This window comes from Amorphotheca resinae (assembly GCF_003019875.1).
Source record: "Amorphotheca resinae ATCC 22711 unplaced genomic scaffold M430scaffold_10, whole genome shotgun sequence".
NCBI classification, from domain to species: domain Eukaryota; kingdom Fungi; phylum Ascomycota; class Leotiomycetes; order Helotiales; family Amorphothecaceae; genus Amorphotheca; species Amorphotheca resinae.
In genome coordinates, this window is record NW_020194480.1 from 1,055,793 (window position 1) to 1,076,969 (window position 21,177).

The 21,177-nt window shown below is 49.8% G+C and overlaps 8 protein-coding genes across 8 annotated transcripts; 5 read left to right on the forward strand and 3 right to left on the reverse strand.

Moving 5' to 3' along the window:
- Positions 1 to 26: 26 nt before the first annotated feature.
- M430DRAFT_172603 (hypothetical protein) lies at positions 27 to 974 on the forward strand. The gene has a single exon (XM_024863634.1). It carries the CDS (start codon positions 203 to 205, stop codon positions 791 to 793), a length of 591 nt encoding a protein of 196 aa, XP_024718567.1. The 5' UTR covers positions 27 to 202; the 3' UTR covers positions 794 to 974.
- On the reverse strand, positions 966 to 2,242 carry M430DRAFT_36661 (hypothetical protein). The gene has a single exon (XM_024866972.1). It carries the CDS (start codon positions 2,182 to 2,184, stop codon positions 1,156 to 1,158), a length of 1,029 nt encoding a protein of 342 aa, XP_024718568.1. The 5' UTR covers positions 2,185 to 2,242; the 3' UTR covers positions 966 to 1,155.
- Positions 2,243 to 2,862: 620 nt separating this feature from the next.
- M430DRAFT_107436 (hypothetical protein) lies at positions 2,863 to 3,856 on the forward strand (the record flags this gene model as incomplete). The annotated part of the gene is made up of 2 exons (XM_024861155.1): positions 2,863 to 2,965; positions 3,051 to 3,856. 2 exons carry the CDS (start codon positions 2,863 to 2,865, stop codon positions 3,854 to 3,856), a joined length of 909 nt encoding a protein of 302 aa, XP_024718569.1.
- On the reverse strand, positions 3,664 to 5,810 carry M430DRAFT_44470 (hypothetical protein). The gene is made up of 4 exons (XM_024867704.1): positions 5,601 to 5,810; positions 5,486 to 5,542; positions 4,718 to 5,437; positions 3,664 to 4,671 (listed from the first exon to the last, which is right to left on the reverse strand). Exons 1-4 carry the CDS (start codon positions 5,685 to 5,687, stop codon positions 4,045 to 4,047), a joined length of 1,491 nt encoding a protein of 496 aa, XP_024718570.1. The 5' UTR covers positions 5,688 to 5,810; the 3' UTR covers positions 3,664 to 4,044.
- Positions 5,811 to 10,169: 4,359 nt separating this feature from the next.
- Positions 10,170 to 11,657, forward strand: M430DRAFT_126228 (hypothetical protein). The gene is made up of 2 exons (XM_024861974.1): positions 10,170 to 10,877; positions 10,929 to 11,657. The coding sequence occupies exons 1-2, from the start codon at positions 10,201 to 10,203 to the stop codon at positions 11,551 to 11,553; spliced, it is 1,302 nt and encodes a 433-aa protein (XP_024718571.1). The 5' UTR covers positions 10,170 to 10,200; the 3' UTR covers positions 11,554 to 11,657.
- A 168-nt stretch (positions 11,658 to 11,825) lies between these two features.
- On the forward strand, positions 11,826 to 13,956 carry M430DRAFT_126233 (hypothetical protein). The gene is made up of 4 exons (XM_024861975.1): positions 11,826 to 12,095; positions 12,158 to 12,336; positions 12,388 to 12,606; positions 12,655 to 13,956. Exons 1-4 carry the CDS (start codon positions 11,876 to 11,878, stop codon positions 13,720 to 13,722), a joined length of 1,686 nt encoding a protein of 561 aa, XP_024718572.1. The 5' UTR covers positions 11,826 to 11,875; the 3' UTR covers positions 13,723 to 13,956.
- Positions 13,953 to 15,059, forward strand: M430DRAFT_172719 (hypothetical protein). Its single transcript, XM_024863637.1, has 3 exons — positions 13,953 to 13,976; positions 14,046 to 14,236; positions 14,288 to 15,059. Exon 3 carries the CDS (start codon positions 14,303 to 14,305, stop codon positions 14,792 to 14,794), a length of 492 nt encoding a protein of 163 aa, XP_024718573.1. The 5' UTR covers positions 13,953 to 13,976; positions 14,046 to 14,236; positions 14,288 to 14,302; the 3' UTR covers positions 14,795 to 15,059.
- Positions 15,060 to 15,656: 597 nt separating this feature from the next.
- On the reverse strand, positions 15,657 to 18,293 carry M430DRAFT_30239 (hypothetical protein; the record flags this gene model as incomplete). Its single annotated transcript, XM_024865935.1, has 2 exons — positions 15,657 to 16,660; positions 16,709 to 18,293. The coding sequence occupies 2 exons, from the start codon at positions 18,291 to 18,293 to the stop codon at positions 15,657 to 15,659; spliced, it is 2,589 nt and encodes an 862-aa protein (XP_024718574.1).
- Between the last annotated feature and the right edge of the window lie 2,884 nt (positions 18,294 to 21,177).

The following is a 21,177-nucleotide window of genomic DNA, read 5'->3' on the forward strand; positions in this document are numbered from 1 at the left end:
GTGGTGTGGGAAGGAGGTGGTTATTATTGACTTGAGTGTGTATGTTGTGTAAGATAGATGAGGTATTGATATTCGTATTTGGATTTTGTTCTGCTGATTGAAGCTGAAGCTGATGATGATAGAATCGCAATAGGGGTGATCCAGCACCCTCTATTTATACTCCTCCTCCCATCTCTCTCATCCTCTAGACATAGCCGCCTCTATGCGCGCGCCGAAAACTCTGCTCTGCACACGCTCTCCGCTCCCAAGGATCATGATGTTTCGATTATTCGTAGCCATAGCCATAAGGCTGAAAATTCTCGATGGCTCCAGCAACATCCCGCGGCGCGGCGCAGCGCCGATACGACGTCGTCCAGGAACCGCTTGCCGGATCGGGAATGGTGGGCCTTCCGGGGGGGTGTCATTATGCAGGATGGGGCTGAAAATATTTTCCCCGGAAAAAAAGAGAAAGGATGAAAAAAGGAAAAAGAAGGAAAAAGGCGGGAAAACATGGGATGGGATGAAGATCTTTGGGGTCACGCTCGCGGCTCGGCTTCATTATTACATAATAAACTTGTCAGGAGAGCTGAAAATAGATGTGTGGAGGCGGACGCGGGAACTATTACGAATGGCTTCGGCGCTGTCTTCGAATGATCTTCTGCTGGCGCGGCGTTCGAGACGCCGAGATGTGAGGTTGGGGATTCTCTTAAGCCGAGATGTGGTGTTGAGGTTCCGCTGCAAGGCGAGGGCTCATGAGCACGCGTCTGGGATCGGTGGATCTATTGGTGGAGTATTGATTTTTGGAGGCTTCTAGCCAGTGTCAAACCTTTAGCTGCCCAGCTCAAGTGATGATGGATTCGAGGATCCCTGGGTCATGATGGTTTGGAGTCAAGGCTTTTGTTGTCCAGGTGACAAGTGACTCCAATATCCTGGTAGACCTTCCAATTTTTGCAGAGAAGCCTCGAGGATACGATTGTCAAGTAGACAGCGAGCTGAATTGTGATCAACGTTGTTATTCTATCATAACACAAATGGACCTTTGACTCGGGGGCACAGAAGGACAATTGAAGAAAAAAACACGAGAGCAGTCATATTCCAACACAAAGGAGACACGTACATAGCTGTCCACAGCAGAAAGCTTCACAACGTATAGCCCGGTCAGTCATTGGCCAGGGGTTAAGATCTCACCGGCGGAGTCCAGGTTTTCCAAAGCCTCATATCTCCCATCGCCTTCTGGATATCTGAGATCCCATCCGTATACTCCCTCATCTTTTGTCCATTCCTCCGCACGCTCATCACTCTCACCTTGGGTCTTCTTGGTCTCTCTGTGCCCATCTCTTTGTCTCTCTCATCTCCCTTGCCGTCTACTTCTTCCTCTTGATCTTCCTCTCCACTTATTTCTCCCTTCCACAACCTCTCAAACCACTCGTCCAAAGTATCCACGAACGTAGCCAGCTTCTGCCCTCCAAGCGGACCATCATGACCCTCCGGCTCCGGCTCTTCCATTGTGATCTCATGCTTCCCATAATACCACCTATCAGCCAGACACCTCTCTTCATCATCCGGCACCACGATGACCTCCCTCAAATGCTCCCTCTCTCTCAAACTCCACAAACTGTTCCAGAGGCCATCCCACCGCCCATCCGCGTCGCCTATCCATAGCTTCCGATCGAAGGCCAGATATCGCAGCCCTTCCAACTCCTTCCCCTCCCCCTTCGTCGCAAGGAACAACCGCAGATGCTGCGCTTTGAACTCCGGCCCCAAGTACACGATATCATTCTCCCACGATACATACACGCTCGTCGGCTCATGCGGCGCCGCAGAGGGGAGCGGAGCGGTCCATCCCCTCCACCTGCTGCGAGCCGCATTCGGATTCGCGGGATGCTCATTCCACGGCACGTATCTGCGGCCCGGGACCCGCACCGCAGCACTGACGCCGATCTCGATGCGTTTGTACAGCCGTAACGCCTCCATCCGCGACTCTTTGCAGACCCGGAAAATGACCGGCAGGTAGTGCGGGTGCGTGGTGAACTTGATGGGGCCGTAGTGGCCGGCGCCCCAGGAGCGGATCTCCAGCACGCGCTTGTGCGGTGCGGCGAGGGACCAGATGCGGATACGCAGTTCGGGCGGGAGAAGGGGGAAGAGGGGGAATGTTAGGGGAGGACGATTGGGCTTGGAGTTTGCGGAAGCCGGTGCGTACGCCATATCTGTAGACGGGGCATGGTGGACAGATTTCAAGAGACCGCTGGGTAGGGAAGATGGGTTGTAGGGACGTTGCATGGCCATGGTTCGCTCTTACGCGTGGCGCTTCGTCTGTGGTAGAAGAGGGAGATATGAAGACGCCTAGTCCCTGGATAGACGATTGAGAGAAGAACTTACAGCTCACGGGGATCGCTTCAGCCAGTTCCTATCCATGATGATCTGCTGGGTATGCGATTCGCATTGTCCCATCCGTACGACCTGTTCCTTTCTCTTATATCAACAGATCTCGCGCCTCGTTCCACCCTGCGCCGTGCTCAAAGTTGCGCTCTGATCCAACGGATTTCCCTCCCTCATGACGCCTCCCTTTGCAATGTTGGCATCCCGCATCGTGTCGAAGATATATAAATCGAAGAATGGAGTCCTCCGCTGCCGTTGAAAGAAGAGCAAGGCTGTCGCCGCCCACTATTGGCACGACGGGCGCAAGGCTGACAAGCAGGCGAGCCAATGAAAATCCCCTTCCGTCCAACCGTCCTCTCGACCGCAACAATGTCCAATCGATCCCGAGCCTCACGATTGCTTTCTCAGCTCTCCCAGATCCGTGTCTGTCGTCCGTCCCGCCTTGAGAATCATCAGGTTGTGCGTAGCAGGTTTTACTCGACCGAGAACCAGGGTCCGCGCTTCATGGACGCAACGACGAACGGCGTGCAGACGCCTCCCTCCGACGCCTCGCGAGAGGCTGCTTCTGCCTCTGGCCCGCGGAAGCTGAAGATTCTGATGCTGCATGGTAGGATTACCCTTTCTTTCCACCCCAAGTTCTTCAGCTTTTCCATCCCCCTAGTCCAGTCCAGTCTCGCTGACACACCAGACAGGATACACACAATCCGGGCCTCTCTTCCACGCCAAAACCCGCTCCCTCGAGAAGCTCCTTGCGAAAGCCTTCCCGCCCGCGCCCCCACCACCACACAAGCCCTCCGCCCTCTCCAAGATCTATCCCGGCGGTCCCCAGCTCTTCTATCCCACCGCGCCCATCCGCCTGCTCCCCGCCGACATCCCCGGCTTCTCTCCCGACGCCCCAACCGATGACTCCTCGCCCGCCCCCGACGCCTGGGGCTGGTGGAAGAAGGACGACGCAACGGGAGGCTACGCCAACCTCGAGGAGGGCCTTGACCGCATCGCCGAAGCGATCAAGGAGGCCGGTGGCATCGACGGCGTGATCGGCTTCTCGCAAGGTGCCGCGGCCGCGGCTATGGTGGCCAGTCTGCTACAGCCCGGGCGGAAAGAGGCCTTCGACAAGTACCGCGAGGCGCACCCGGACGCGTTGGCGTATCCGCGCAGCTGGGAGGGCCTGCGGGAGCTGCATCCCCAGGGGCTCAAGTTCGCGGCGGCGTATAGTGGCTTCTACGCGGGGAGCCCGTGGTATACGGCCTTCTACGAACCGAAGATCTCGTGCCCCGTTCTGCATTTCATTGGGAGCTTGGATACTGTGGTTGAAGAGAGCCGTAGCTTGGAGTTGGTTGCGGCGTGTGAGGAGGGTACGGGGAAGACGGTGTACCACCCCGGCGGCCATTTCGTGCCCGTGAGCAAGGAGTGGGGTGCGGTGCTCGTCGGCTTTATTAGGCAGTGTCTTGAGGTGAAGCAGGAAGAGAAGCTGGAAGATGTGGATATGCCTTTATGATGAGTGGAATCCTGTGTAGCATGCCGTTCCGCGTCACGAACATACATGAGAGAGAGACATGAGTTGTAGATCTCAGGCACCATTTTTTTGGGATTTGCATGAGAAAATCTAGAAAGTAGACTAGTATACAGAGCGCCGCAACATAGAATATTAGAAATACTATGTATTATCAGGCAATTTCCCGCCCTCTACTGCGCCTTCCCAGCCTCAGTCTTCGCCTTCGGCGCCTTTGCTGGCTTGGTTGGTTGGATTCTGGCCATCATTTCCTCCTTAGTGATCAAGTGATCAATCCGCTCTAGCAACCCAAGCAAACTCTTCATATTCCCGCTCCACTCGTTCAACACATCATCCGCATCTCTCGGCTTGGCAAAGTTCACAATCCGCGCTGGGCGGTCGATCTTCGCATATACTGTCTTGGCAGTTACCAGTTCGCTGATGTATTTTTCAGTCTCGTCCTCTGTCAAGTCGAGCAGTTGGGTTAGACGCGGCATCTGGATGCGAGTGTAGTATTTGGCCACGACGCGGACGTTGTGCTCAATGACACGCTTGCGAAGATCTTCCCATCGCTTGTATGCCTTGGGATCTGCAGATTGGCCGGGAGCAGCGTCGAAAACATCGGTGCTGCAGAGATGAGGGCCGAAGAGCTTGGCTACTTCAGGCCATCGCATGAGTTCGTGCACTGTAAAGAGCTTAAGTAGTTGAGCATCGAGGGGAATCTGTGAAATGCGTGCATCTCTGTGGATTCGGTGGAGGAGATCGGATTGTTCGTTGTCGTACGGAGCGAGGATGACATAGTAGATGATTCTTTGCAGACACTGGAGAGATCAGACTATGCCGATGATCGAATTGAGAGGAACTTACTGGTTGGAGCTTGGCAGGATCTTCCTCAACTAACTCGGTATCCAGGACTTGCCTATAATGCTTGCACGCGTCCAGATACTTGTCATCATGCTTCGCCAACGTGATTTGCTGCTCGTAGTATTGCAGCTTCAAATCCGTGACATCATCCTCCACTGGCTCTGGCACCTCCTCACCCTTCTCCCTCCTCTTCTCACGTGCCGCCTTTTCCTTCTCAATCTCCTCTGGTGACTTCTTTGGCTTTCGCGAAAGATACTTCGTGCTGATCTTCCTGCTCAGAATGCCAGCTTGTGTCCAGTCTTCATTCTCTATGCATAACGCGACTTGTGCCAGAATAAATTCTGTCTTTTCTCGCCTCTCCATAGATCCAAAGGTTTCAACCTGAAGTTCACACAAGATATCCATAGCCCCCTTCAGGTCGCCTTGCCCCTTCTTGATGTCCGAGAGGATCTTCGTTACACGCGCTCGCTCAACTTCGACAAATATTTTGCCTTCGGTGACGGTTCGCAGTGTTTCAATGACAGATAACTTTGTTTCCAGGTTTGGCGTCGAATCCAGGAAACCCATCACTACCTGCACCATCTTCGTGACAGCTTGTTTGAGTTGGCCATGCTTCTTGGAAAGCAGCAGGACCTGCTCATTTAGCAGGCTCCAATCGCCCGAATCCTTGCAGATTGTGACTATTGCGATGAGGATTCGAGACGTTGATGCTAGATCTGAAGCCTAAGAGAGACGTTAGTTGTGTGCGAAAGCTGGAGAGGCTAAACTGACCTGTCTGGTCTGTTTCTCTAATACAGTGAGCTTCTCAATAGCTCCTTGCACATTCGTCTGCGAGAGAATAGATATCAGCTTGCGTCCCAAAGGCGACAGGGCCATGGTACTATACCAGAGCCAGCGACTCTGCTTCAGGAAGCTGTTTGTCAACTTCCTTAGAGAAGTCCTTGTCAGGCTTGAGGACCTGGCCGTCGGACATGGTGGTGGCTGTGAAGGGGGGCGATTAGTTTAGCTTCGGAGGGTAGAGGCACGACGGCGAGTTGGAGATGGAGACCGTCGTGGTGTTGATGAGGGTGGTGACAAGGGATTGAAGATGGAGTCGTTGATCTTGAATCCCCATGTTTAGGTAGTGAGCTTTACGCGGCGAGCTCATCATGCGTGTTGGGTCGCTCCCGCTAGCCGTAGCCGCGCTTAGCCTTATTCGAGGTTAGTCTTCCTTGCAAGTTGCCAGGCGTTGTCCAGCTACCAAGCTCGTCACCCTTTCAATACGCACAACATTCTGAATTTCTGTTCTTGACAACTGTTTCTTTCGAAAAGCGTGACCATGATTTACACCATATCATTTTCTTGAACACCGTCCTAATAAAACAGTAATTGAATGTGGACCCATTCCTATCTCCACCGCATGGTCCTTGATCGTCAACCTCTCAGCTCTAGTGTTCTGAGAATCGCATCCCATTGAGCCCAAATGATCCGGGTTATATGTGTCCATCTACGGTGAAATCTATTCATTGATAAACGAGTCGATTATGTGACAGGAAGACTTATGGCAATGCTTTAACCCGTTCCATTCAGATTCTGTTTTTCTTCGCAAACATCTCTGCTGCTCTGCTCAGCTGCCCTCGAAGTAGGACTTAATGCTAAGCAATTGCTTGAGCTAGTTATCTAAACAATAGCGGCACTTGTGTATTACCAAAATGTTCAACTCCCAAAATATTCCTTCCACACTATCATTATCTTAGGTTCTTCCTCCCCACAGCCTCATCATCTTAAGGAAAGTAGTAAATTTATCGATAAATTTGGAAAATCAAAAAGACAAGGAGATCCAATATCTATTCGTGAAATCTGCTTTATTTGTTTAGTCTCAGATGTGCTTGGCTTCTTCCTAAGGTCCAAACGTCCAAAAGTACGGGTGTAAGAACTCGCTAAGTCGTAGGTAGTCACATGCCGCAAAACACACCAAAAATATCCAAAAAAAAACGAAACGCAACGCAAAAAAGATGAGCGGATCTGAGCAAGAACTCAGGGTCGTGAACTCAAGAGACGACTCTCTGACGGGGAGTCGAACCCCGATCTCCCGCGCTTTGCCAGTTGGATGACAAGCGGAAATCATGACCGTTAGACCATCAAAGATGTGATTGTTATTCTGATATCCCCATCGGTGTCTATATCCCTCTGCGCTTGACCCCAATTGATCGGTTTTATTTACTAAATAAAGCCGCCTCCACAAGATCGGGATCCTTAATCGCTCGGTACCTTGGTTATTCGGGCCTCATACATCGCTCCTTGAGATTCGTGTTGCGATATCCTCCAGTGTCTTTCTCTTTAGTGTGGGGACACTGGGGAGGTTATCTTAGGTAAGGTGCCTGGATACAATCTTTTTCAAAGGTCTATTTACGCATATCCAGATCCCCGCATCACTTTGGCCTTGAGTTGGTGAAACTCAATCCCGGAAAGCGAAATCTTTTAAGTTTGAAGTCCAGTGTGCGCTGCACGCAGCAACCATCAAATCAAATGCAGGCAGCAGCCCAGCCCGTCAATCAGCCCTTCAGTCGAGTGGTGTTCAATCGGTTACTGTGCCTCATGCTGCAGCGCAATTCAACAGTGCTTTATTCCCTTTCGTGAACGAATGGCCTTTCGGCTGAAACATGCCTTCTATTCTATGTCTCTTCTCGCCAGATTCTTAGGCCACCTCAATCCCGACACTCGACAAGCCGTGAAACTTATCAAATAACTGATTTACCGGGCGGGAGCCTCCAAATCCAATGATGATAACAAAACTCTGCAAGATTCTTTTGGGCAGCTGCCTTCGTGACTCTATCCGTTCAAGACCAGAAATAATTCCCCGATCCGGGCGATAGCGGCCACATACTGGGCGAGGTATGAAGGTTTTTCCTCATTTGCCTTCGGGCTACAAGACGTCTCGTGGCTGACATGTTACACTTAGACTATTCAACAATACCTTTCTATCCAGCAGAATTACGGAGGGCATTGGAGAATTTCGAAGCTCCTTACTCGATACAGTGTCATTGAGATACTTTACTTGCAAGAGGATTGCAGTGCCCCACTTCAACTGTCGGCGTCTAGTTATATGCAGCGGTTCCGCTTTACCTTTCTAATGCCAAACCGTACTCTCAGTTGGAATGCTCTTAGTACGTCTCAATTCGTGTAGCTTTGTCGCAGCGAACGCTCATCAAGGAATTCCAGGGCAGACATTACACAACGCTGACTATCTGCTACAGAGCGATTCAGCAAGGGCGTGAAGGATACGCTATACAAACAGTGTGACGAATAGTTCAAAAGATCTCGGAAACCGGACAAAAATAGCAGGTAGAGAACGTGAGTATACAGCTGCTCATATCTGACCATATACAGCTGATGTTGTAGGAGTTCAAGCACAGATGGGAAAGGATATTGCCGAGCGTTATGAGCAGCTGAATGGCAACTTGCATAAGCTTGAGTCTCCTATCATGCAGATGGAAGATTGAATCACTATTATGAATGATAGTCTCAAGTGTGAGCTTCTCATCTATTCTCACAATTCTCAGAAAAGGAGAGGAGAGAAGTCTTCCGGTGCATGTCGCAGAACTTGTTACCAAGATCGGACGAATGGCTCCTGAAAAGCCCCATCTTTATAGAATGGGGACAATCAAGTGTATCCTCGATATTTTGGCTCCATGGCATTGCTGAGAAACATCTTGAAGACTTTAACATTTGTTTGACGTGGTGCTGACTAGAATGTAGCTGGTCCCTGCAAGACAGGACTTGTGTAAGTTGTCCTTTAGAAGGCTTCCAAGCTTCTGAGCCACTGTAATTGTCCCTTGTATTGCTTGATGGTATTTTGACACATCACTGATAAGAGGATCCTTGCCAGGCCCAGAGTCCATTAATATTAGCACTGATACCTCTTGTATTCGCTTTACAGCGGCTGCTATCCATACAGGAGCTGATCACAGCCGTATCTACATAGGTTGTCAGCGAGCAGCAGTCTTTAATGAACTCTGATGGAAGCTCTGAGAGTGACGGGGCATTATCTTCAGATGCCGAAAGCGAGAGTCATCAGGTAGTGTCCTCCGATGATACTTTGCGACTATGCCGCAGCTTTTTGGTCCTAAGTTCAAAGACTAGATAGAGCTTTCCGTTTTGCGCACCTATCTGTAGAATATGGACTAGAAGCGAATGAGATAAAGACGACGCACTCAAGCGGGGCAGACTAGACCTTGATTCTAGGAGCCAGGATGTAGTCTGTACGAAGTACGTACAGTTGTGTTAACAGTGTTATGGAACGGGGGAGGTGAGCATAAGAGAGTTCTTGCGCCTACGTGTTTAGATTTATGCATGTGTCTGTGGAGAAGCTATTAGACCTTTTCTACATCAGGCTTTTGGGCTGAGGAGCAGTCAAGGCATGATAAACGTGCATAAAGGAAGGAAAAAATGATAGACATTTCAAGTATCCTCCGCACTTTGAACCGCTTCCGGATCCCGTTAGTAGACAGAAAGATGCATGACACTGCTAGACCCATCTTTTATCACAGCCACAGCAGTTTAAGTCTGAAAGCCGGGCTACTTGGACAGGTGTGTAAAAATTCAATGATGAGTCTCTAGCCCCAGACCCCCAGTTTGCTGATCTTGATCTTCTTCATCGCTTTTGGGGTTTACGTATGAGGAATGAGAAGGCCCTCGCATTTGCATTTCTTCGAAGTCTGAATCCTGGCTTTTAGCATCTCAATAGGCTTTCAGTATTGAGGAATACTGAGGATATCTTGAATATCCACAGCAAGATTGTTATCCTTGATATTTTGCCGGAAAGGAGGTGGAGCTCAACTTTGAAAAGTTCCATTGAGAAGAAAGGACAAAGGGAAACGCCTTGGCTTATGTACATCAAAACATGAGACGCGCTTTAAAAGCAGTAGTGAAGAGAATTTATATAGAAAGTTGGGATGGAGTTCTTTTGAATTGGAATTTCCGGTTTGCCTTCATGAATAATCAAATCCAGATAAGAAACTATCATCTTTTTCACATAGAAGACGATCTGAGGGTTTTGATCTTGAAATTAGGTCTGAACATTCTGCCAGTCTCTGAGGATACACAAAAGTTTAGCTACTCAAGGTACTTTAGGTAAGGTAAGGTAAATAACAACTTGATATCTTGTTCTCGGTAAAACTCAGGGGCTAGTCACGTGCCAATTCCTAAAGCGGATATCTTTTGTAAACACCATTAACCGTTCGTGAATCCTACATACGGGAACCGTCAATTAGACTCGTCTCTTGTATGAGGCAGAACTGATTACAGTGCAGAATGAAGCAGCGTATATAAGTACCTACCTAGGTGTCTACCTAGTAAGTCAAGGGGAGCCCCTTGACCTAGTACTAATTAGGCAGGTCCACCTGTCTTACGTGTATTATGTCCACGTGATGTCCCACCTCTCGTCGAGTATGCTCCATCTACCTAGGGACCTTCACCTCAATCTCCATCTCTCAACTTTAGGAATCATGACGTTGAAGACTCCCTTTGGCCGCGCTATGCGCGAGACTCATTTCAACTTCTCGCCTTCGTACACTCCTCTAAATCACGGCTCTTACGGTGCTTATCCACGCTCTGTCCAAGCCCAACAAGATGCCATCCAAAGACAGCTTGCCGAGCGCCCGGATACCTTCATTGTTTATGAGCTGCCCAACTTGATTGATAAATCCCGAAGAGCTGTGGCACCGCTCCTCGGCGTCCCAGTGGACGAAGTGGTATTCGTGCCTAATGCGACAACAGGGGTCAACACCGTTCTTCGAAATCTGAAGTATGAGGAGGGAGATGTGATTGTGCATTTTAGTACCATTTATGGGGCGTGTGAAAAGACTATTGCCTCCATTGGCGAGATGACGCCTCTGGTTCCCGTGTGCATTCAACTGGAGTATCCGATTGAGGATGCGGAGATTCTAAAGAGGTTTAGGGACACAGTTAGCCAAGCGCGGAGAGAAGGAAAGAATGTCAAGCTAGCCATGTTTGACACTGTTCTGACATTTCCTGGTGCCAGGATGCCGTGGGAGGATCTGGTAAAGGCATGTAAGGAACTGAGGGTTTTGAGTTTAATTGACGGTGCTCATGGTATTGGGCATATCGATTTAACACATCTGGGGAGCGTGGGGCCGGACTTCTTTGTCAGCAATTGCCACAAGTACGTCTTTCATAACTCTTCCCACTTTCTATGAGTATTAAAAGCGTCTAGGTGGCTCTATACTCCTCGCGGCTGCGCAGTCTTCCATGTACCAGCTCGCAACCAACATCTTATACGCACCTGTCTGCCAACTTCTCATGGGTATCAATATCCATTCGAAAAACCTGAGCCAACTGGAAAATCCCCATTTGTTCATCTCTTTGAGTTTGTAGCCACTATCGACTACACGCCATACCTTTGCGTTCCTGCGGCCATCGAGTTCCGGGAAAGAATCTGCGGGGGTGAAGAAACCATAAGAAAATACTGTTGGGAAATCGCACGCGTTGGGGGAAGAAGAGTTGCAGAGATCCTCGGAACATATGTGATGGACAACGAAGGCAGTACGCTTTCAAAGTGCTGTTTCGCTAATGTGAAACTGCCATTATTTTTCAAGCTTGACGGAGCCCTTCAACAGAGAAAGCAGTTCAGTGTTGGTGAGGCGGGTAAGATTCAGAAATGGCTCAATTTTACAGCTGTCAAGGAGTTTGATACATATCTTCAGATCGCCTTCCATTCCGGAGCGATGTGGGTAAGACTCAGTGGTCAGATATATCTTACGTTGGAAGATTTTGAATGGATTGGGTTTAAATTAAAAGAGTTATGTGCCAGACTAAACAAGGATGAAGTTGTATTCTGAGTTGTTCAGATGATATACCCTTCAAGAACTCTTGACTGCCGGGGAGTTAGATATATATATAACAGTCTTGTGTAAATGAACTCAACCAAATAATTGGCAACGAGACAGAACAGGTACCTTACCATATGGGCTCCGCCAAGACCACAATTAGGAGATGTGGGGATCTAAATTCAGGGGGTAGCACTAGCGAATCTGTATGCCTGAGGCATGATCGGCATCAAAGCACTCCGCGGTTGCATCGTCGCGTTCACACCTTCACTACACCGCTAACTTGAGCACGACATAGACACAGTGCCCAGTGACTCTGTTTTTTAACCTCACGATGAATAATAGTCAGGAAGTGCAGAGGGCTTTGACTTTAATTCGTTCTGTTCCTCTTACTCCCCCTGAGCATAAGCTGCTTTCATGCTTCGTGAGAGACGCTGTCGACCCCAAAGCTGCAGCCCTGTATGTCCTTCAGCAAGCTTCACAAGGAGACACAAAGGACATTGAATTTGAGTTACGTCACATATTAACAGAGTGGAAGCAGTTAGTAAAACGATGTCTGTTTTCCATTCCTTCTTGCCTTTATTCGAACTACGCTGACCGCGATGGACGTCTCTAGTCACATTGCCCACGAAGATATCCACAAATACAAAATTATTGGTTTCTATACGCGATGATAATTGTTGTTGTATTACAAAACAGTCAAGAGAGTGGTGGGATGTGCTTGGTTGGACTCGGACAGGGCCCATTCGTCTTGTTCCAGACGAAGTTATTGCCGGCTTAGACGACGCTGCCCACGTAGGTGGCTCTTCTGCTGGGTATAATTTGTCCATCCTGACCCGAGTATAGGCTTCATTGCGGGAGCTACTCGCTGCCTTTCTTACCGAGGGTCACCTTCGACGCTTGATAAGGTCCTTGGACTTGCCATCAGACGATATTAATCAGCTCAAGAACACTTTGACACTACAAGAAAGTGTCGCAACTCTATTTATAAATGGGCAAATTAAAGTTGAACCAGAGCGTGTTGCTGACGAATCAGCTGATGACAGCATGGAGACGAAAGGCCTGGTATGCAATCCGTACATTTCAGTCATAAGCCTACGCTGATCTTCTTAGTATGAACTGACGATGGTAATGCCCCGCCCTTTCCCTGTACTGAAGAGCAAGAAAGGGCGGCGTCTGTATGCTAACGACAACCTCATTATCTCGACCACCGACGCCAAAACCATGCCTCTCCCAGACTCTTTTCTTCTTGCTCTACGTGCCCGCTTTTGCAACTCCCTACGATGTCTTCAAATAGAAGATGAGATGCAGCTCGGATGGCCTGAAAATACACTTCGGCACAAGTTTCAAAGAATTTGTCGCAGGATGATTGAACCGGCCGTTCCTCTCCTCAGGCACTCATGGCTTTATCTTCCCCGGTCATTTCGAATCCTCACTTATCGATTGCTCTTGAATGTGGGCGTCAGAATCTATGGGAAACAGCTTGCTTGGGTCCAGCGTGTTCCTTTTGGCTTATATATCAAGCATGGCCGCGGCAATATTGTTTCTAAAGGAGAAGCGCCCGCATTAAGACTCATCGAGCAGTATGCAGATATCCCGGCGCCGAAGGTTATAGATGTTCTTACTGTTGAGAACTACACATATCTTGTAATGACACGCCTGCCAGGCGTGCCTCTCCTGGAAGGGCTACCTCGAATGTCGTACCCAGAAAGGACACAGCTGGCTCTCGATCTCCGGAATTGCTTCTCTCAGTTTCGACGGATCCCGAACCCGAACTCCACGGCGATCTGCAATGCGAACGGGGGGCCCGTGTTCGACTATCGGCTTCCAGTGAGTTCAAAAACAGCGGGCCCATTCCAATCTGAGGAGGAGTTCAATAGATTTCTTATCACGCAGCCGCGGCTAAAGTCTGCGATACATGACCGCTCCCATAAAATATATTTCTCGCATGCGGACCTGAGTCCTACCAACATTCTCGTAAGTGCTGGGAAATTGTCAGGCTTGGTTGACTTTGCTTGTGCTGGCTTTTATCCAGAGTATTGGGAGTATACCAAAGGGGTTAATGGACACTTCGGTCCGGACACTTCATTTATTGACCTCTTGTTCGAAACGTTCGAGGGTTCATACGAGGAAGAGTTAAAAGCAGAGCAGAAGCTCTGGGAGTTTGTAACCCCTTGGTAATAGGCTAATATCGAAGCGCTTGCTGATGCACGGAGAATAATAAATGGCTTCCACTTAATCCTGTCGTTCGAGGAATGGCGGCTCTTGTGAGGCTCACACTTCATAAGCAGATAGATAGACACTGCTACAGGTGGTTGCAGGCGTTTATGCTGCCAGTTTTCTGTACATGGTTTAATTGCTAATGATAGTAGTACCGCGTTGGACATGCTTGTAGCGATAAAATTGATTCGACCTCGTCTGTTCTAAGCTGCTCGGTGAGAAACATGTTTCATTCATCACACCTTGAAAGTTTCAGGCCTAATCGCACACTTCGATATGTCTAGTGCAGATATTACTGCCACGATGGAAATGTGCGATATATAAGGTAGCGACCGAAGGAGTTCGCTTTTTCTACCAGCATCTCTTCTTAAAACCACATTTCATTCCACTTCACATTCAAATTATACGGTCAAAATCAGAGATTCAGCTGACCATTTCGTCTTCGCCATTTTGTTGTATATAATATATTATACTGGTCAGTTGATTTTCCTTGACACCACAGCCCATCATGGCTAAGTAGTGACAGCATCTGTTCATCATTATGGAACCCCCTTATGAGGACGGTGGAATCTATATCATCCTCACAACCATCGGGATAGATCGGTGGCACTGGGGGATCTACGTTTCTGTCTCTGACACTTACGGGATGGTCTACCATGTAACGAACCGCAATGGTCAATGGGAGTTCCAGGACCACATGACGGAAAATGTGGTCGATTCTCTAAATATCATAGCAGCGCTTCAGATAGGCGGCGGTATCGAAGAACAATGGGCCGAAGCAGTCCATAATATTCTCATAGCTGTCCCTGTTATTGCCGACGGCGGGCTCGATCCTAGATGGAGACAGAATTTCACATGTCGAGTTTGGGTTCTCGAGGCAGTGGAGCGCCTACGTCTGGCAAATCTGGTTCCCGATGAGCCTGCTCTAGAGGTAGAGGAAGATGCATTTAATGCTGCTAGAGCCGCCAGCTCGAGTGGAACAAGACGGATGGTTATGTCTCGTGGTGTAAAAGCTCAGAGGCTCCGGAATTGAATGCGTCCGCCTTGTCTTTGACTATTAGGATTGTTATCTCTTCGTGTTTCCTTTTACACACAACTGTTGCCCGCCCACCTTTCCTCTGATCCTTCCCGAATTGCGGCATCTCATTTGGGTTTTTATCCAGTCTTAGTCTACAGCTGTCACTGTTTCAAATCGTTACGAGCGTACTACACCTCCCTTCTTGACGCACTTGAAATCTAGGGCTATAATTAAGGTTTAGTTGCTATCACATTGATCGCATAATTCGGCATGTGCCAGCTGCGCGCCGAGTCAAGATGACTATATGTATACATAAGGTATACTGGGATCAGGCGAGATAGCATAGCGTTTTGACGAATGACTATCCGGTTAGAAACCCAAGATACCTCTCCCTCACTCAATCACGGATACAGATAACGATATCTCTCCTGCCAGATACTTGACGCAAACTGCTGATATTTGTTCGCGGCTTTGGTTCTTTCTACTTATACATCAACCACCCACCATCTCACATCCAATCATACACAACTCCCTTCTCTTTACACCGTGCATGCTTTCTTGTGCCTAGAAAGTTGCTTCCCTTCTTCTTCCAGGCCCAAGAGAAAACGAATAAGAAAAAATGCAGAAGGCATATAAATGCACCACAGACGCAATGCAACAAGGCAAAAGCAAGTGCCACGGATGAAGGAAATAGCTCACAGAGCAATAAGGACCAGTCGGTTTCATTTCCCCTCTGCTCCGCTACATACACCAGAGCGCAACAGAAACAAGGAGATGAATGAATATTATGCAGGTGAAAGTGGAAGTATATACAATGCAAGCAACCCACTCCTCGCTCCCTCAAAAAGCCACATCATGGAATCAAAGAGCCCATTTTTTACAGAAGATCCCACAACCCCAAGACCGCGCCCCTTTTGGTAACCGTGGTTTCGTTCAGGCTCCCGTACATTGAGCCGTTACCCAGCTGTAGTGCGAACCCAACCAGGTTCGCCGAGCTGCCGTCCCCGAGCGTCACGTTCAGCGCGTCGCCATTCGTCGCGCTTGAGTTGTCGAAGAAGTGCTGCAGCTGTACCTGCGCTGCGCTGGCCACGTCCAGCCCCACCTGTTCCAGCAGGAACAGGACCGCGATTCGGGCAAAGTCCAACACCTGTTGCGTGGCATCAAAGCGCGCTTGGAAGAACAACGACGTCGTGGTGATTGGCACGGTGGCGGGTGGTGAGGCAGCGTCGCCGGAGGGTCGAGACTCCCCGTTGAACGTCACAAGCGCGTTCTCGGACACGCATGTCAGATTTGCTGAGTTGAAGCGCGCGAGTACGACGGACGAGGAGAGCGGGATGCTGAAGTTAGTCTGCGCGGCGGAGATCAGGCGCGGGATGGAGTCGCCAAGGGTGATGTCTGGCGTCGAGGAAATGGTTGTGGTGGTGCAGCCTGTGGTGCCGCTCACGGTGCAAGTTGGCCCGGTGAAGCCGTTTATGCATATGCAGGAGCAGGTACCTGTGGAGAAAACGGAGGTGCCTCCATTCTGGCATGCAGTGCTGGGATCAGATGCGCACCGTTGGGCGGATCCGGACGAGGTAGAGTGAGTGGGATCTTGTTTATGAACAACCAAGAGCTCAATAGGAACAACGACTGCGGCGACTATGGCGATTACGAGTATTAGGAGGACAATAAGGAATCCCCATACGGGGAGGCCGCAGCAGCGTCGTCGACGTTTGGTGGACACTTCGTCTTTGTGATCGCCGGTCAAGGGTTCAGGTGTGCGGTTATAGGCGGATGGCCACGAGGATGCTGGGCGCGCTGTATTTCCCCGACTTGGGAGTGCGATACTAGGGGATGGAAAGGCAGCAAGCATCCCGGAAAGGCCAGAATTATGTCTGCGATCTAGGTTTGTTAGTTGTGGTTTGGTGTGATGCCTTCTGATCTACTTACGCTCATTCAAGTTCTTCTCCTTGATGTCAGCCACCGGTGGGAAATCATTAAGATCATGTATGCGACTCCCTGGTCTCTTTCCCCGATCTATCATTGAAGCCAATACTGTGGCTCGTCGAATTAGGTCAGGTAAACTTGTCAAGCTCCCTCTTGCTTCTGCATCGCGTACAGCATCAAGATTCAAGCGTGGTGGCCGTTTAAGCTCCGATAGTCGACTGAAACCTGGGCCTGGAGCTGGATTCAGGTCAGATGTTAATCCCCTAGACAGTGGTGTATTTGCTGGACTGTTAGCTCCCAGCCTAGCGTTGACATTTGGGCTTGCTGTTCTGTTTTCCAGTGCCGATACAGCATCGTTGGCACCTGCCAACCCGATCCTGGCTCCTGGAGGCACTGAATCTTCTGAACGTAAAGCCGAATTGATGGAATTTGTCGCAAGTGGGGAATCTGCACGCCCAATCATAGGCCACATGGTTTTCTTTTGGATATCTTTCAATCCCGCAAGTGTCGAGTCTGCCCCAGCGACAGCTCCAGCAGCGGCACCATCAAGTACTCCCATCTTCTCCAATTTCAACTTCTGCTGTGGGTTGACGGATGGCGGCTGCTCTGCCCGATCAGAAGCTTTGACCGTCGTGATCACAGCAGGTTTCGCCCGCTTCCCCAGACTCGCGCTACGAATCAATCCTCTGTCATCATTATCGTCGGTATTCGATCCCCTTGATTCACGATCTTCCTCAATTGTCTCGTTCACATAGCTGGTACCATAGCCTCGAGCGTCATCGTAATTATTGTCTTGATCATCATAATCATCATCATATTTTGGGGAGTTGTCGTCCCAAGTCGACGGTATCGCTGCGCTCGACGCATATGAGCCATGAAGGGTACGGGAATCACTTGATGGTTGCGACCTTGGACTTTCTTCTGGAATCGGCGATATGAGTGACCCTTGTGAATAATACGAAGAAGCAGCTCGTCTCACTGGTGGTGGCGGTCCTAAGTTAGCTGTTTTGCGTGGTGGACCAACAACTGGAGGAGGCGGGGGCATCGGTAAGGGGAAGTCGGGAATCGACCCAACTGACGAATTGGTCGATTGTCTCGACGCTGGTGTTGACGGCGACAGGACTCCGGATGAACTGTTATCATCGATGGTAGGTCTCAATGGACTGTCCTCACTAAGATTATTCTGTTCGGCCTGTTGGGGCCTATATCGAAAGGCAGGTGTGTGTTCCTGTACTCGTGATGAATCAAGGATGGAAGGGACACGACTTGGCCTTGGCGGGCGTTGTGGTGGATTCTCACGCCCTGCTGGTGGTTGGTATGGTTGGTTGTCTGTCAGATTCGGCGCTCCCCCAACTGCTCCAGCCAACGGCCATTGCGGGACCTGCGTTGGCCTTGATATCGCAATGCCAATTGCGCCTTGTGCGTTTTTCGACCCTGCGAGCGCTGCTGGCATTTGCGGCCGCGGTCGATTCTGTGGCGGTGGGGTAATCTCAGGCGGCAAGCCTGCCTCCGCCCTCTCTCTTGCTCTTTGCACAGATCCCGCCCCGCCTCCAGAGCTGGGTGGTGCTCCCCATTGCTGGCTACTCATTTAGGCGATGAGAACTGAGTCTTGGGAAAGTGTCGAGGTCTGGCACCAATAAGTAGCTGCGTGCTTCTTGCGTGGCCCAGTCCAGCAACTTGGATCCTCTGTCGTTACCGCGTTTTCACATGCATGAAGCCGTTGGATAATGGGAATAATATATGCTGTCAGCCGCAAGACTTCCGAATCCGTGTAACCCGAAATATGTCGACAATAGACTGCCCCGCCGCTCGACCAGTAAGCAGATATGAGGTATAATGTAGTGATAGAGAATGATCAGCGGTACTGAGCTTTGCAGTAGAGATGTTGGAATGACCGAACGTTCGATTGGTGAATGGTAGACCGGCTAAGTTCTAACGAGCGTGGTGTCGGTCGCTGGGATCCGACAGAAGAATAGACAAGAGATCGAAGGCTAGAGCGACGCGTATGAAACAAGATAGTGCAATGAAGGCCGGCGATGTGTTGAATAGAAATGGCTCGACTGAGCGAGGCCCTGGTGTTGATGTGCGTATATAAAACTCCTCAATCCAGAAACGACTGCACGAAGAGAATCAGTGCCTGACCACAAGAGCGACGGCAAACTGGCCTGTCGGTAAATTCGAGGAAAAAGAAATAGAGACATAGTGAAATTCAGATGGAGACTGCAAATGAGTAGTCAATTGGAAAAACGGGTTGACTGCTCGGGAACCACTTGTGACCGCTAGGTTACTCGATGGCCCAGCCCGGAAAACCAAATTCCATTTCCAATTCTGCTTGCTGTGTCGGCGGGGAATGATTGCTTTAGGATTGCGGAAGCAGTCTTGAAATCATGGACATACACTTGGTGTTTCAAAAAAGCCTACGATGACTGCTCCCTCATGCGAGCGAGATTTCTGGTTTGGAGTCCCGCAAATCTCGAAGTACTCTGGACAATCCTTCTAGGCCTGTGCGTCTTCACCAGTCGTTTTCTTTTCGCATTTGCGCCTCTATGAATTGAATTCGGTATTCGTCTCGAGAAATGACTGTTCCTGATCGGAATATCGTTCGATTACTGACGTTGGGAGTAGGAAAGGAATGCGCTCGTCGTCGCCGCGTTTCACGATGGCGGTGCACCGTGTCGAAGCGGGAGATGGAGATGGAGAGCCTCAAGCCCTGGCGATAAAGCAACAGTGAAGCGCGAATTGAAGGAACGAGATCGAACGCCTGTCGAGTGCATCAATCACGCCGACGTCAGGATCGCTCAGCACAGGTAGATGGACAGACAAGAGGAAGAAGAGAAAAGAATGAGGTTGTCGTCGAGGTTCGGCCGGTCAATCCGCAGGCAAGAAGGAAATGAGCTGAGCGCACGTTTCGGATTGGAATAGATTGCTTTGGACAGTATACCCTGCCGCTGAGCTGCCCGCCATCATCCATGCTGGGGCCAGAGCTTTGAACGTTGGCCATCGGTTTGCTCGCGAAGCACGCCGCCAGAGGTCCCCTCCCTCTCCTTCACCCACACATCCCTTGCACAAGGGGTCTGGGCCAGATGGCCGCCAGTGCGCCACTCTTGGTCTTGGAGGGGTCTCCCACCAGAAACACGCTATATTCCGGGAGGCTTCGTGCATTAGATGGCGCACCATACGGCCCCCGTCCGGGCTCAGGGCAGCGATAGGCTGCTTCGGCCCCTGTGCCCTTGGAGTAGTGGGTTCGCATAGAAAGATATGTCAGGGCGGGACTCAGGACTCAGCAGTCGTCAGGAAGTCTTGCTGACCCCCGTACCTGTTGTGTGATTGGCTATCATCTGCGTATTTGCTATTCTGTCCATTTTCCCTTTCTCATTTTTCTCATGATGTTCTTTCCAATTTATTTTCCTTTTCTTTCTTGATATATCTTGTATGAATGAAGCACTTCGTATAGTGCTGTCGCGGGATGATAGTAGCGCCGGCCTCTTATTAGTTAGGAGCCAGGACTGATACTTTGGCCAATCACTTATAGCGTTGATGATTTGCTGATTTAACTAAATTAGTGCTATCCAGGGTAGTGCCTTGGGGCCGCTGTCAGATCTTTCCGACGGACCAAACGAGACGATCGACTCTTCTTTCTCCTCTTTACTCCGTCTTGATCATTGCATAAGGAATCACAACCCGCGAGTACTCCATCTGCCTCATACATACTGTACGCTCTGCGCCGTTGCACAGTTATCCTCCCCTGTGCGCGGTGCCCTTGTGTGTCCAGTGTGGTCTACTCCGTACGTTTCAGGTGATCATGGATATCCTGTTCTGCAAGGTTCAGTCGGATTATTGTTATCTCGTGGGCCGTGTACCAGGGTTTGGTCACGCCACATACGGATATCTCCCGCAGAGAAATCCTAGGTACGAGGAAGGTTGGAACAAAGGGGAGAGGGTCTTTTAGTATCTCTGTCTCTACACCAAAGTCAAAAGTCAACCGCATTTGCAAGATCCATCTTTCAAGATACACAATCTGCGTGTTTTAACGGAGCTTGCTGACACGCTAACCCCGTCCTTCTATAGCCGACGATTAACGGGATCGCTCATCTTAAAGCGATGATCGTTTAAGTCACCCAAAACTGAAAACCGATACACTGTACTTCTATATATCAAAGTGGCCACGGCATTTGTTAGGCTTCTTATAATAATAAACAAATCAGCGATTCCGGTCAGTCGTCCTCACTTTGCTAACAGAGAATATCTGCTTGACAGCATAATCACACAGCCCCGTTATTCCACCATGTACCGAATCCTTTTGGGGTGTCCGAGGCATGACATGGCTAGAACAGTGTTCAGAACATCGTCTCTGTTTGAGGTCTTTGTTTAAAAAGGCGCTGTGCCCAGCGATCGCTAAACTCGGTCTTGGCTGCTCCATCGCGTACGAAGATGTCTGAACTGCCGTTGCGCCACTTCTACAGTACCAACAA